The 16246-nt window shown below is 40.9% G+C and overlaps 1 protein-coding gene across 4 annotated transcripts in view; it reads right to left on the reverse strand.

The window, feature by feature from the left end:
• The window catches only part of LOC122550778 (high affinity cationic amino acid transporter 1-like), a 73205-nt gene that overhangs the window by 32035 nt on the left and 24924 nt on the right, over window positions 1-16246 (reverse strand). For all 4 annotated transcript variants that reach the window (XM_043692030.1, XM_043692031.1, XM_043692027.1 and 1 more), the window contains 2 exons: window positions 3067-3466; window positions 1509-1667 (listed from right to left, as the gene is read on the reverse strand). In XM_043692030.1, the coding sequence (XP_043547965.1) occupies window positions 1509-1667; window positions 3067-3436 (529 nt within the window). In that variant the 5' untranslated portion in view covers window positions 3437-3466. The remainder of the gene's footprint in view (window positions 1-1508; window positions 1668-3066; window positions 3467-16246) is intronic.

Genomic DNA, 16246 nt, shown 5'->3' on the forward strand with positions numbered 1-16246 from the left:
GTCTGTCTCCAGTAATAAAGGATCTGATAAGTGATCAGAGGTGACTCTTGCCAACCTAGATTGCTCCTATGTGGAGGAGAATTCCAGCTCACTTTTCATAACTGCCACCAATCTCGAAGTAACACGTAATAATACTCAGTTATTTTAAAGGCGCCATAATTCTTAGTTAATTTTGGATTTGGATTAAGAAAGGCACATGGTTAGCACTGTTGCCTCACAGCACCAGGATCCCAGGTTCGATTCCAGTCTCGGGTGACTGTCTGTGTGGATCTTACATATTCTCCCCGTGTCTGCGTAGGTTTCCTCCAGGTGCTCCGGTTTCCTCTCACAGTCCAAAGATGTGCAAGTCAGGTAAATTGGCCATGTTAAATCGCCCATATTAGTCAGAGGGAAATGGGTCTGAGTAGGTTACTCTTCAGAGGGTCAGTGTGGACTGGTTGGGCTTAAGGGCCTGTTCCCACACTGTAGGGAATCTAATGTAATCTATAATAACAGACAGTAGCTTCCACATACATAATGAGGCCTAATTTGAGGCTGTACATTTGGTGGACCCAGTGAAATGACATGGGCCAGGAAGGCACAACAGGATCCCGATGTTGGTCTCAGAGTAGAACAGCCCAGACTACAGATATCCAGGTAGTGTTTGTCAATATCACCGTCTGCAATGTGCAGAAACTTGTTTTCTCTGAGGTCTAGTGGAACTGGGTATTCTCTTCATCGCCACCTTGTAAACAAGGCACTCTGAGAATCTCTTAGCAAGTTGGGGTTGGTGAGAATCCTAGATGCCTGTGACGGCACAGACACCCAGTTGAGGTATACACATATTCCACAAAGGAGAAAGTGAGGTCTGCAGATGCTGGAGATCAGAGCTGAAAATGTGTTGCTGAAAAAGCACAGGTGGTCAGGCAGCATCCAGGGAACAGGAGAATCGATGTTTCGGGCATAAGCCCTTCTTCACAAACATCAGCAATGGACAGCCCTAAAAAGATACAATCCTGGTCCATCTGCTGATATTATAATGACAGACTTTTCTGAGGGGGCCACAGTGTGGAATCATTGATGTCAGAGGTTTGGCTCAATCAACTGCCCATTGATATGAGCTCTGGCCTCAATCTCAAACACTGAAAATAAGAACAGACTATATTAAAAAAAAATAAATCGGCTTTACATTTGCCTGTTAATTTTGTAGCTTGCATGTTAACTTTGTCAGAACAGGTACTCAAACAATTGGCATCAAGACCAAAACAAAGGAAAATTACAAATTGTCAAAAAAACATGGAGGAAGTCCAAGCAAAAGTTACAACTAACAATGTAGATTGTTATCTTCCTTATGACCCTCACCTAACCCCAACCAGCCACAGAAAGTGTCAATTAAACTCTAATGTAATAAAACAGCAAAAAAAAATCAGACCCCTAATTAAACCATCATTAGAGATGTGTTGATGGTAGCTCAGTCAGTACAATTAAAACAATGTAATAACAGATTTGTAAAATAAAAGTGTACATGCCTGTTAGTAGTAAAATTATAAATACAGCAAAGATATCTGGATACTCTGCCAGTATACCAGGAGCATTCATTGCCATATAGTGACGGCAAAACACCTCAATGCGTTTCTTGATAAGCTCATCAAATGTAGCACTCCACGCTCTTGCGACACTTGAAGTTCCTGTATAGTGAGACAGGAAAGTTATTAAATGCTGCCAAATATCACATTAAGTTCAAATGAACAGATCGTCTTCATAGAAACGGGCATTAGGTAAATGGTCTAAGTGACAGCAGATTTAAATTTCTCAACTGTACATCTTGCACAGCATTTCTGTTCATTAAACCTATTTGCTTTCTTCATTCTGCAGCCGAAATGCAATCATTTATACAATATTTCAGAAAAAGTAAACATTTTTCTACTTCAAATAAGCTGACTCCCAAAATATATTACTTCCTCTCAAGACAATTGTTGTTTCTAAGTGCTCTGTTAGTTCAAAGATTTTTAAACAAAACATTCTGCAACATAAGACTAGTCCCAGCAATTGCTGTACAGTACGTTGTACAACAAATCATTCCACTTGAAACTAGTACAACGGCGTTGCACAACAGACAAAAGGAGATTGTTTTAGTTTCCCATTATACTTAACATTTTAACACATTCACATGACTTATATTTTAAAAAAAAGGATACCAAGAAACCTTATCTTTGAGAACCAAAAATTAGTAGGAGAGTCTGATTTTATACAGATGGTCTTACAATTAACAATGATATTTCAGAAAGAGAGAAATCATTAATGCTTGGAAAACAAGAATATCAAGGACTCGACATAAACAATATTGACAAAGTATGACAAAGGAGTGTATACAGTTCAGATGTTATAATAGGCTCAATAAAAAAAATTCTGGTGTTATTTTATATTAAAAACTCTTGAGTCTCCCCACATTCTAATGTGGGGCTCACGTCGCAATTTCAGCTTAATTGTGCAACTTACTAAACTTTATGGCATTCTATTTACCACTGCGGGGGGGTTAACCAACTGATTTATCCCTCGTCAGGAAAATCTGGATGCGATTCCTAACTTTGTACATGAAGATGCGCTGCAGTACAATCGCTCTTTCAAGAGCAATGGGAACTTTGCTAAGATGGTCTCAAGGTAAGTGTACCAAGATCCCTCAAAACATAAATAGGACAAAAAATATTAGAGCTGGAACAGCAGATTGCTAAATTTTCCAAAACTGAAAAGCTTGCTAAATTCATCACGAAACTGAATGTTGGACATCATGCAGGTTAGTGTGCTACATCCTCGATGTCCCAATCTGATATTCAGCTCCTTTACAGGGCTAATCACTGAATTGTGACAAAAAGCCAAGACTTGCCTCAGATTTCCCATCCTACGTCTAAATGAAATGATAACCGTAGCACCTCAACAGCGGAGATGAGGGAACTGATCCAGCACATCTTTGTACCATGTAGACTATCTAAGGGGTTCACTACACTTCTTTGGTCACAAAGGCAGTTCAGTCCAACACTAAATATATCACTGGTCATTCAATAATTTCTACAGCAAGATAGCACTTACCAATTACATATGAAAGGATTAGATTCCAGCCGGTGATGAAGGCCCATAGTTCCCCAACTGTAACATAACTGTATAGGTAAGCAGAGCCGGTCTTAGGGACTCTAGCACCAAACTCTGCATAACAGAGGCCTGCAAGCACAGAGGCCAAAGCAGCAATCAAGAAACAGATAACAATAGCGGGGCCAGCATTCTCTCGGGCTACAGCTCCAGCCAGTACATAGACACCGGCTCCAAGGGTACTGCCAACGCCAAGGGCAACCAAGTCCACTGTAGACAAACATCGAGCGAGTCTGGTTTCTTCACTGGTGCAGTCCACATATTTACGGCGAACCAGCTGACGCCCAAAATAAATAAGCCGTTTACAATCCATCTTGCTGAAACTTTGCTACACGAGCCTAATCTAGAATGGAGAGAAATACACCGATGAGAACAAACTTACTTTGTCATTCAAGGTACATTTGCTTTACATGTTTCATTCATAACCAAGACTGAAGGGTGCATTTAAGCTATTAATGGAGATGCAGCATGGCGAAACAACGTACTGCACATTTGGAGAAACAATCAGCAATAACACACTGAGCTGTGACAAGACCCAATCCCAATCTTATCTTAAATCATTCTGACTGAAAGCTTTTTTTTCTTCAAAATTATGTTACCTTGAACTTATCAGAAAGCAGACTAAACAATCCAATTAATACGTCAACCACATTAGCTTCATTAGTAACGTCGTGAAGATTGTACCATCTGATATGTTTAAATTGGAGCATTTTAAAATATTTATTCTCGATTTAAAACACATACATTTTACTGGCCTTTTGAAGACCAACAGATTGCAACAAATGGATACTTAACTGCTCAACTTCGAGCCAGAAAGCAATTGGTGTGTAATATATCAGCCAAAGGAATCTACTGAACAGTGTGTTTGATGACACTTCACCTTTCAACATTCTATTTTCAAAGACCCCCAAGTGGCTCTTCATCAAATAGACATGGTACTAGTAGCTGTGCAGAATACCTCCTTAGCAGACCAGTTCTTAAAACCAACACGTTCTGGTGTGGAATATTGGAGCACCAACTCTCATTGACATTATACCCTCCAAACAACAAGATAGTGTGGTACGCAGCCCACTGCCCCATCATCTTTCTGCTAGCAGCAGTTTGATCCAACCAGCAGAATCAATTGCCTTAAAAGTAGACTGGCCCTGACAGCTAGCAAAAAGAGGTAAGGTGACAGAGTCGGAGAAAAAGGATTTGGGGTTCTTACTGGGCATTGGGTAGAAGGCAATAACCAGATCCATTCTGTCCCACTCGGGTGAATGTCCTGTATCTGGAGACATCAGATGAGAACCTCGTCACAGGGCAAATCTGAAGCATGAACGCCACCATCCCATTGTGAGGCACAGTTCATCGATTGGCGATTAACCAGATGATCATTTAAAATGAGTGATGCTGCGCCAAATCAGGCTAAAGGAAGGCCAAGAAGAGGAAGAATATCAACGCCCTCGGTTACTTGCAACATTAGCCACAACACGATGACAATGGAGCCGCCGATGAGGTGTGGTGGTGATGTCAATAAGGCATTGATAAATGCAAGTTGATCATAGAAAAGCATTCAAAGATTCTTCAGAGATGTCAGCAAAATAGGCAAGATTGAAGTTGAGATTTAAAGAAAATTCACAGGGGAGAGAGAAAAGTGTAAAAACACCTCCAGGAATTTAAAAGAGACATTCTTGAGTGTGCAACATGGGCAGCTGAAAATATAGTAGCAAAGCAAAGGGAGAGCAGTGGTGTTAGACTAGAACACAGCTTCACTCTTCAACTTGCCTACATTCTATTTGACCTGACAGCCAAAGCAGAAAGGAGAAATTCACAGACACACAAGTTGCAACAAAGGACGAAGCAATTTGGCATCATCAGTCCATCTCAGCCTTGGGACTTCAGTTGAGTCAACAGTTTTAATCACATATTCCCATTTCAGTGTTACCATTTCCCCAGGAACCATTATTCTCGTGATGTTTACATGCAAACTCTGTTCCTTCCTCAACCACCAACACTGCAAAGAATGCTTGACACTCTCAATGCATTACTTCAAAGAAAAAGGTGCCCTCCGTTAGTATTGTGGCCTGGGAGTTCTTAGCTCTGGCATTTTTTTCTAACACAATTGACCCTAAAGCAGTGATGGCAGCACGAAAACAAAACCATGTAGTTATTTGCACAAATTATATTCAGGACAACTCTGTGCTCTGCAATCTCTTGGACAAATTTCAGCAACACCAAGGGATGCAGGGTCCACTCAGCAGACTGACCACACCCCCAGGAAGTACTAATCCCCAATTGGAGCCTCGGGTAATGACACTTACTTGCTCACCTCCAAAGAGATGCTTGACATTTACTGGAAATTTGAGGAATTAACTGCAAATGGAACTTCTGCGTATCACAGAAGAAAACAGAAGTCAAACTTGCGAGTGACACACACTACCCGACTTCCAAACAGTATGCTCGTTGCCAAATACAACATCTTTTTAAAAAAAAACTTAACTTTTCTTTTTAAAGACCCCCACCTCCAGGATACTGACTGGTGAGTTTTGAAAATAAATTTAAACTTACTAAGAAAACCAGTATTCTGGTGTCATCTAACCAGTTTGCAGATAAAGCAGAAACATTATTCGCTGACAATGCTGAACCTTGTATCCACAGAAGGTAATTCTGGATTCTTAAGTGACTTACAGGAAAGTCAGAAATAGGAGCAGGAAAAGACCATATCACCCCACAAGGCTGCAAGAAGATTCAAATGATTGTGGTTGATGTCTCAACTCCACTTCTTTGTATGCTCCCATAACCCTCAATTCCCTCAGAGATCAAAAATCTGTCTCTTGCCAGCCTTCAATGTCTTCAAATCATGGAGCAGCCAGAAACCCTTGGATTAGGAAATTCCAAAGGCTCAGAAATTTGGGATAAGAAATTTCCCCTCAACTAAGCTCTAAATAGTCATGCCCTTATCCGGTGGCTCTGCCTTCTTGTTCTCTATTCCCCAGCATGGGAAAGCAACCCCTCAGCATCAACACTATCAAGCTCCTTCAAAATCTTATATGTATCTATGAGAACTACCTCTCATTCTTCTAAAAATGAAGAGAAAATGGACCCAATTTACACCCACTCATCCCTGGGACTGGCCTAATGATCATTCACTGTCCCTTAGTTTCCTTATGTATGGGGAATAAAACTGCAGTGTTCAGACACTGTCTCACAAATGCCCTGCATAATTGGAATAAAAATATTCTGCTTTTCTATTCTGAATACATTACACTTTTCCTCCTCTTTCCATAATTTCACGTAACCCTCACTGTTATGGCTTTCATGAAAAGAACATTCACTTTGCAGAGCATAATACATACAATTGGGAACGTCTGAAAGAGTTCAAACCAATTTATCATCATGCCATTACCCGAAACTTAGCAATATTTAGCCATTACTTAAATTACAAAAGACAAGCAGCTAGAATCAGTCAGCAACTGCTTGAGAAAATTGCAGCATTTCTTCTCGCTCCCGGAATTTCTCAATCTGCTTCTTCTGATTTGATATAACGTACACCACATTCACTCAGCACACTACAAAACAAAATGGCTCTTCAAAAGAACAAAAGTTCTTAGGAGAAAATAAGTAGAGAAAGGCGTGAAACTATTACACAGGACATAGCAAAACCAAAAATCTGCAAGTGAATCAACCCAAGTTACTGACATGTACCTCCAAGGAGTGGGTAAATAAAAAGGTTGACCAGCGAGAGTGGTGAGATTATCATTTGGAAGAGATTAAAAATGTTGAAAACGTAACACTAATCTGTTCTCAGACAGTATTTGTGATAATATAAGCAGGTTTTATCTACACAGCCTTGAGGCAAACAATGAGAAACCCACACCCACTGGTATATATGATGCACTTTCAGAGTGAAAAAGGACCAGAGCAACAAGTTTCAGAAACAGATGTTACACAAATTAACTTTCTCAACTCACAGAATAGCTCTTTCCACAAAGGTACAATACTTACCCTGTTGAAAGTCATTTGGGAAGCTTTTGTTGGAGGTAACCTACACCCAATTTCAGGGAATTTATAGCAAATGCATGCACCATTTAGCACATGCTCTACGAAAGAGCATTTGTTCCAGCAGATTCAGAACAATTATCTTACCATCGATTTGGATATGCTCTAACTGCAGAAGGTTCTGAGGAAGGGTCACAGAGTTCTGGAGTCATACATCACAGATACCGACTCTTCGGTCCAACCAGTATACGTCGACCATAATCCTAACCTAAAGTAGTCCCACCTGCCCACATCCCTGCAAAGCTTGCTTTTTCATGTACTTATCCAAGTATCTTTTAAAAGTTGTAACTGTAGTCACATCCACCACTTTGAATGGAAGTTCATTCCACAGACAAACCACCCTGTGTAAAAAAAAAATTACCCCTCGTGTCTTTTTTAAATTCTCTCTCATCTCACCTTAAAAATGTGCTTCCCTAGTCTTGAGGAAGGGTCACTTGACCAGAAACATTCTGAATTCTCACCCCAGATGCAGCCAGACCTGCTGAGCTTTCCCAGCAATTTCTGTTTTGGTTTCTAATTTACAGCATCTGCAGTTCTTTCGGTTTTTATAATTCTGAGGTGGTCTGACAGGGTCAAAACAAGATATTGAGGTTGACATCACAAACAGTCAGAGGCCCTTTAGGCCAGAGAGTCTGTGCCAGTCAAAAACAACCACAATCAAGCCTCATTTGCCTTAACATCACAAGTGTACATCTAAATACTTCTTAAATGTTTAGAGTTTCTGCCTCTATCCCCCTTACAGGTGGTGATTTATGGATTCCCGACACCTCTGGATGAAAAATAATTCCTCACATCCCCGCTAAACCTCCTTTCCCCTACCTTAAACCTATGCCCCATGGTCATTGATGTCTCGACCAAGTGGTGAAGTTACTACCCTTTCTATGTCCTTTGTAATTTTATACATCTCAGTTATGTCCCCCTTCTGTCTCCTCTGCTTGAAGGAAAACAACTCCCAGTCTAATTAATTCCCATTTGTTTCTGAAATGCTCCAGCCCAGGCAAATCTCCTCTGCACCCTCACCAATGCGCACACATTCCTCCTATAATGTCGATTCCAGAAATGCGCACAACTCTCTCGCTGTGTCCTAACCAACGTTTTGTACAGTTTCAGCACAACCTTCCTACTCTTAAATACTTACCTCAGCTAACAATAAAAAAAAAATCAAGTATCCCATGTACCTTCTTAATCACTTTATCCAGCTGTCTTGCTATTGTAAGGGAACAGTGGACATTCACACCCAATCCCTCGAATCCTTATTGCTTCCTACTGTTCATGTATTCCCTTGCGTTGTTAGTCTTCTCCAAGTGCATCACTTCACACTTATCCTCACTAAATTCTATTTGCCTCTGACCAGCCCATCAATATCCATCTGTAACTATGCTCCTCACTATTTACTATCCCCCAATGTTCATGTCATAAAAGGTAGATGATTAGGTGTTTCCACCAGTGGGAATATCTTGAACTAGGGGCACAGTTATAGAATAAGAAATACTCATTTAAAACAGAGGTGCAAAGGCAGATCAGCCATATTCATTGACAGGGCAGCTTTCAGGGGTTGAACTTCTCCTGCTTTTGTTCCTTATGGAAATTAGAAACCGACATGCTCCAAAGTCTTGCCAGAAGTGCAAAAGTAAAAGGCTTGGACATTAAAGAAGCAAATCTGAACCAACATTTTTTATTCTTTGAATGAGTTGATATGGGTTGACAGATCAACAGTCAGTGCACAAGTTTTGACAACAAACAAGTAATATAATAAATACCTGTATCTCCATCTACTTGGCTGGCATTGCAATAAGTGCACATGATTCACATACAAACAATTTAAATATCAGGGGACGATTACCGGAATCAGCCAGTTCCAACTGGTTAAGTGTCACTTACTTCACTGCCCAATTATTGAGAAATATGACACCAAATTAAACTGAACAAAAACTGTATTACAGATTTTGTAATTCTGAGAATAAGCAGAATGCACTGGCTCGTGTACAGTCAGGTACCGCTTATGAAAATATAAGCCATCCTTTCAGACACGGAAATAAAAACTGAAAATAACAGAATTATTCGGCAGGCCTGGTTGCATCCTTGGAAACAGGAAACAAAAAGAAACACTTCAGATCGATGACCTCACAGAATGGGAAAAACTAGAAACACAATTGGTTTTACCCGCGTGAAAGGAATGGGGAAAAACAAATTAAAAAGTAGCAATGTGGTCAGACGGAAGAGGAGCGAGATTAAATTGTGAATGGGCAGGGCCTGACAGGGTGGTAATGGGACAAGTAAACAAACAGGAGAAAGTGAGGACTGCAGATGCTGGAGATCAGAGCTGAAAAAATGTGTTGCTGGAAAAGCGCTTCGGGCATGAGCCCTTCTTCAGGAATCCTGAAGAAGGGCTCATGCCCGAAACGTTGATTTTCCTGCTCCTTGGATGCTGCCTGACCTGCTGCGCTTTTTCAGCAACACATTTTCAGCAAGTAAACAAACACAAAAGTGTCCAGAAGAGGTCTGATTAGCAGATTAAACTATCAGAGGGCCATTCTCTCTCTCTCTCTCTCTCTCTCTTCGGCAAACAGAGGGAATAGTGGTGAAACATATGGCTCCAATGCAAGGAAGATATACTGAACATTATTCTATTTCCCAATACTGAAGCTGGAAGCCTCCCAGGTGAATTAGGTGAAAGATTAGATGCACTACCTTTTTTTTTTGTTTTTGTTCCAGGTTTCATGGGTGCTAGTTATAACTTTGGGAGCATGCCCAGTCAGCTATTGTTCAGAGGGCAAAAGTAAAATAGCGCAGATGTCTAAAATAAAAGTAGCAAATGCAGTAAAATACTCAGGAGTTCAAGCAGCATCTGTGTAATGTGAGAAAGAATTCATGATTCAGGTAGATCCACTGACAACAGGTCATTGACCGAAACATCAATTCAGTTACCGTCATAGAGTCATACAGCACAGAAATAGACCCTTTGGTCCAACTCATCCATGCCGACCAAGTTTCCCAAACTAAACTAATACCATCTGCCTAAAGTTGGTCCCTGTCCCTCTAAACTTTTCCTATTAGTCTACCTGTCCAAACATCTTTAAAATATTGTACCTGTACCTGCATCTCAGTTTCTCTAGCAGTTCATTCCACATACGAACCACCCTGTGGGTGAAAACGTTGTCCCTCAGGTCCCTAATAAATCTTATTTCTCACACCATTTTCCCCTTCACAGACATTGCCTGACTTACTGTGCATTTTAATACTTAATTCATACTGAAAACCTTGACGTTGAATGTCAGCAGGATAATAAGAGTCATAGAATAATAAGAAATGTACAGCATGCAAACAAACCCTACGGTCCAACCCGTCCATGCCGACCAGATATCCCAACTCAATCTAGTCCCACCTGCCAGCACCCGGCCCATATCCCTCCAAACCCTTCCTATTCATATACCCATCCAAATGCCTTTTAAATATTGCAATTGTACCAGCCTCCACCACTTCCTCTGGCAGCTCATTCCATACACATACCACCCTCTGCGTGAAAAAGTTGCCCCGTGGGTCTCTTTTATATCTTTCCCCTCTCACCCTAAACTATTTAGGGCTGGAAGGGAGGGAAACAAGAAGAAATATGGTAAAAAGGCATTAAAACAGCATGTTTTCCTGTTCTAATCCCAAATCAGGCAGGAAAGCACAGAATTTAGATCAGAAACTTTGCCCGCAGAATGCAGATTAAAAAGCAGTGGTGATGTACTCACTAGCAATGCTGGAGAAAGCTGCCACCAGAGATCCAGTGATTTGTGGCTAGGAGTTCTCATTTCCCAGCATCAGTTTTAAACCAGTGCCAGGGTGATCTGCAGGCATCCAGCAATTTGCATCTCACCAAATGGAGCACACAGCCAATCACCATGACGTTGTCTCACAGAGAAGCCACCAAGAAAAACACACCAATTTTGTCAACATTCAGGATGGCACAGTAGTGTAGTGGTTACTACTGCTGCCTCACAGTGTCATAGACCCCGGTTCGATTCCACTCTCGGGTGACCGCCTGTGTGGAGTTTGCACATTCCCCCAGTATCTGCAATGGTTTCTGCCTGGTAATCTGGTTTCCTCCCACAGTGCAATAATGTGCAGGTTAGGTAGATTGGCAATGCTAAATTACCTACAGTGTTCAGGGATATGTAAGTTAGATGTGTTAGCCATGGAAAATTCAGGGATAGGATAGTGTAGGAAGATGGGTCTGGGTGGGATGCTCTTCAGAGGGTCGGCGTGGACTTGATGGGCCAAATGGCCTGCTTCTACACTGTAGAGATTCTATTCTACTTTAAAGATGTTTGGGACATAACGTTGACATGTTAGCATAGTGCAAAAATTTGCTTTCGCGCAACAAAAAAAAAGTTTTACAAAAGGAGCAGAAAGTCTTTTTTTTTCTGCAGTAACTATAAACTTAGTATGCTGCATGAACAGCACATCAAAACTGGTAATCTTGGGACTGAGTCCAGACTTGATTTCAGGTCTTGCCAACATAATGATTGCCTTCAGCCTTATGCACATTAAAAGATGTCTCTTTCTACGTGCTGATCCAGGCTATTCCTTTCTGCCACGTTGTAACACATTAAGGTACAATATTTAAATGATCTTTACAGCATAATTGGGAACTTTTTTTGTCAGCTGATTTCCACTCATCAGCTGCGAAAGGGTGACTGCAACAGCGCACTCAATGAGAAATGAGGGCCTAGATTAGTTTGCTGAACTGATGTAGTTTTCTATCACCTCACTAGGTGAACCTCCAGTGAAGCATTGGCTGTCTGCCTCGCCTGGTATTTGTGTTTCTCGGTCTCCTGGTATTTCTGGTTCTGTATCTGAGTGGTTTGTATATCAGTGTGGAATCTCTGATATCAATACAGATTCCTGATGTTTCTGCAATTTTCCAAGGAACAAAATGCGGGCTATTAGCTTTTTTCTAAATCCTGAGCCACCACACTGCCTTTAATTTACTACTATCTAGCAAAACTTAAAATTTGACAGATGTAATGTGCAGAAAAATATTCAAAGTCCGACTATCAGCACTGTATATGAAAGGAGACTAGAGAGAGAAAAAAAACTGAACTATCGCATATTCAGGGATGGAATGCCTGGATTTACACTCAGCCCTCTTAATCTAAACAACTTTAATGCTCATTTTGAAAGGAGGGATCCTTTTCCAAAATTGCCAACTTCCACAACAGAGTCACCCACAACAAACAGGGAGGGTGGATTCCAAGAGCAGTGCAGACACACAATTCTCACCATCTTCATTAACAAAGAACAAACTTCTGAGAACAACTCCCTTACCAGTATTATAAGCCAATGAAACTGCTGCTCCCACATCCAGGTTTTAGCAAAGTTACTGAACACTAAGCTCGTGGCAAAGGTAATTCAAGGGCAAGCTAGGCATGTCCTCCTGATGGTACACAATTCACACATACTGAACAATGTAACAGGAGTCTAATACTTGCTTCAGACAAAAGAATAGGCTTGTATTTATATGGTATCTTTTTCATAAGGCCAGCATTCCTCAAAACACTTCATAACAAGTCAGGAACATTTTTTTGGGAAATGTTGGAATTGTTATAATATTAGAAGCATGGCAGTCAATTTGCATACACCAAGGCCCCTCAAACAGCACCACACCATTGGTCACAACACCTTTGCACTTCTTTGAAGAGTGACACAGTATGTTTTACACCCACCCAGGACTGAAGAGAGAGCCTCGATAAAAGTCTCTTTTATAATGAAGTACCAGCCTGGACCTCATGTTCAGATCTCAGGAGGGAGGTTAAATCAATGACCTTTCAACTCAGAGTTAGAAGTGTTCACTGAGTTGTACCTGCTCTCTTGTAAATTTTGACCTTTTTTTTGCAAAGAAAAATATAACCGGCAGTAACCTGGTAAGATATCAAACCTTTCCAATATTGAGCTGCCAGCAGATAAGGCGTTCTTGTTAATACTGATGTCATTCCTCCTTCTTCTGTGGAGGGGGTGTGTGTAAACCCAATGAAACAAAAGTCTGTCACATAAAATTTCAAATCCAACAGGGTAAAAACTTCACAAGCAAAAACCAAATCAGTAAGTTGACAGTTATGATTGAAGCCGAAAACCGGTGCACTTTAGGATGGTCTCTCTTATCTAAATGTAAAAGGCTGAGAATTTTACTGGCTACAAAATAAAATCAAATTGAAAAGAAAACTAAACAAAAACAAATCTCAGTTGGGTGGTTGTTCTTCACTTTCAGTTTTCGCCAGCATACAACTTTGTTGCTGGATGTTTCCTCAAGTTTCACCACCACCACCACCACCACCACCACCACAACAGAAACACCAGTGAACCAGATTAATGACACAAATCAGAGTGGCCAAGCAGAAAAAAGTACAGAACATACAAAGGCAGATGGAATAATCTTGTTAAAAGCCAAAATAAAACCACCAGCTGCAAATGCTGGAAATCTGAAATGAAAAGCAGAGGTTGCTGGAGAAACTCAGTAGGTCAGGCAGTATCTCAGGACAGGAAGTGGAGTTAACCTTTTGAGTCCTTCTTCACTTTGTACTCTTCAACTTGTTGAGTTCCTCCAGCAATTTTAGCTTCTGTTCAAAGCCAAAAGAGTTGTACTATAAGTGTAATTCAGATTGAGTGCATTAATCCTTGGAAGAGAGTTCAAACGGAGTACCATTTGTTGATAAATGTGTTTCAAGAATAGGAAGCTCCCACAAGTCTATGTACAGGTAAAAGATACTTTAGAATCAGTTATACTGCAGTAATACATTTACAAAGTTGAACAGCAAAGGATATATTGACACAACACAACAGCTTATGAAACTTGCTGGAATCAAATGTGGAAAATCTATATATAAGCACTGCATTTCAAAAAGATTTACTCATGGCATTACAACAACCTTTGAAGCTCAAAGAGAGATTTAAAATAGCCAGGAATTTAATCTGATCTCGTCTAAACAACATTACGTACCTAGAAGATTCTAGATTACCGCTGCATGATTTATCTGCTCACTTGTGACGCAGGGTCAACCAGATTTTAAAAAGTGGGTAAGGTAGGGGTGTTTCAACTATAAACCAATCAATAGCCGGTCTGGTAGAGACAGGAAACACTGCCAGACAGCAACAAAACAAGAGCATGCTGAGTGCTCATTACAAATAGCAGAGCGAGGATAGAATTATGGAAAAACACATTATTCAAATTCTCCTGCCACCCAGTCACACAAGTTATTACATTATTGTTGCCAATATTTAGATCAGACAAATGAATTTATTTGCAATGCTGTTTCAATTCTCAGCATCCACTATAGAGGGAACAGAGGAGTCTTTCTAAATGCATGTTATCCATACCTCCGGATCAGTTTGCACTGGTGGGCATCCAAGACATGCAGCACACTCAGAAGATGCAATTTTAACACCTGTCTCAACTGGTGAAGCGGCTGGCTGATTCCATTCGCAGAAGGTCACCCACCCCTCTTCTACTTAAGCACCGACAGTTACTCTGAGTATCCTCATAGGATCAATGCATCCCTTACAAGGAGATTGCACTGACAGAATTTCAACACATTGTGCTGAATTTGGAACATGGCTGGAAGAAGAGGATGAGGGGTGGTACAGAGGCTCATTTGTTAGCAATGCTGCCAAACAGGATTGATGTTTGATTCCACTCTTGGGCGATTGCGTGGAGTTTGCACATTCTCCCCACGTCTGTGTGAGTTTCCTCCAGCTGCTCGATTTTCTCTCTCAATCCCAGAGTGTTCAGGCCAAGTGAATTAGCCATGGGAAATGCAGGGTTACAGGGTCAGGGTATAGGGCGAGATGCTCTTTGAAGAGTTGGTGTGGACCCAATGGGCCTGTTTCCACACTGCAGGGGATTCTACAAAAAATTGGCCCCATCACGCCGAGGTGTGGATGGTGACGGTGACAGAATACTTTTCTCACAATATAAGATGATAGTGCCCTGACATTTTGTTGGCTGTAGTGCGACTACAGCTTGGTGGGGGGAGTAACCAACCCTTCCAGTATAGGATAGATACAAAATCACTTCACTAACCCCTTGCCCACCTCTCAAACTGTAATTGGTCAGAGTTATTCCAACTAAGCATTAAGAACAATGATGAAGAGGACATATTGCATTATTGCTGACTCTCTTCAAATGACACATTGAGAAAAGTGAAACCCCTAAAGTTGATTACCATCCTGGCTCACCCTGATCCACCCAGATGGCAACATAGATGCAGTTAAGATAGCCTTTAACAGAAGGCAGGTATTGTAGCAGACCCCAGTGCTTCTTCGTTTTGAGGGTTGTTGTCAATGGTTATCAACCTTTTGGCCTGGCTAATGCTGCATTGGTCACCTGATCAACGGATCACCAACAACTATATCCTCCTAACTGGACAGTTGCCCCCTTTATAGTTACTGACACGGCACAGACCTTCTTTTAAACAGGAACTGAAGTAGTGCTTACAATATCAGAGCAACCTCCTGAGACATATTGAGAAAAGATCAGCTTTGGCCTAAAAACCTTGCTCAATTTGGTGAGCTGGTTCCTCACTTGCAGAGGACACTTTCAGCAACTCATACATTAAAAGTGCTGCTGTTCTTTAACTTCTCTTATTGGGCAAGATTCAGTGAGGAAACCGTTGCTCAGAAATCTTCACTTTCTTGTAACCAAAGGGAACATCAGAAAAATACAAAGCTTAATAAGTCGCTAATGACAGTGATCAGGATGCCGTGCAGGTCCTTGCCTCAAAACCCTGCTTCTGGAACCAGTCTCACTCGGTTTCATTTAACAAGTTTGGATCTCAACAGATATTGTAATCTTTTTATATATAAATAGTTAAAATCTGGTTATATTAAGGTCTGAATTGCAAACGCACAGACAATACCTTACGATTTTATATTTTTGATTACGAACTGAATCGAGAAAAAGGTGTTTCTAAAATTAAAGAACATGGAAAGGATTGCTGTACTGTTTAAAAAGAAGTTACAGAAACTCACTGCTAGTGGTGTTTGCATTGTTGCTTTGTTCCAGCAGTAAAAGATGCTGGCTGCAGATGGACTGGCAGCAAGG

This window comes from Chiloscyllium plagiosum, chromosome 6 (genome assembly GCF_004010195.1).
Source record: "Chiloscyllium plagiosum isolate BGI_BamShark_2017 chromosome 6, ASM401019v2, whole genome shotgun sequence".
NCBI classification, from domain to species: Eukaryota; Metazoa; Chordata; class Chondrichthyes; order Orectolobiformes; family Hemiscylliidae; genus Chiloscyllium; species Chiloscyllium plagiosum.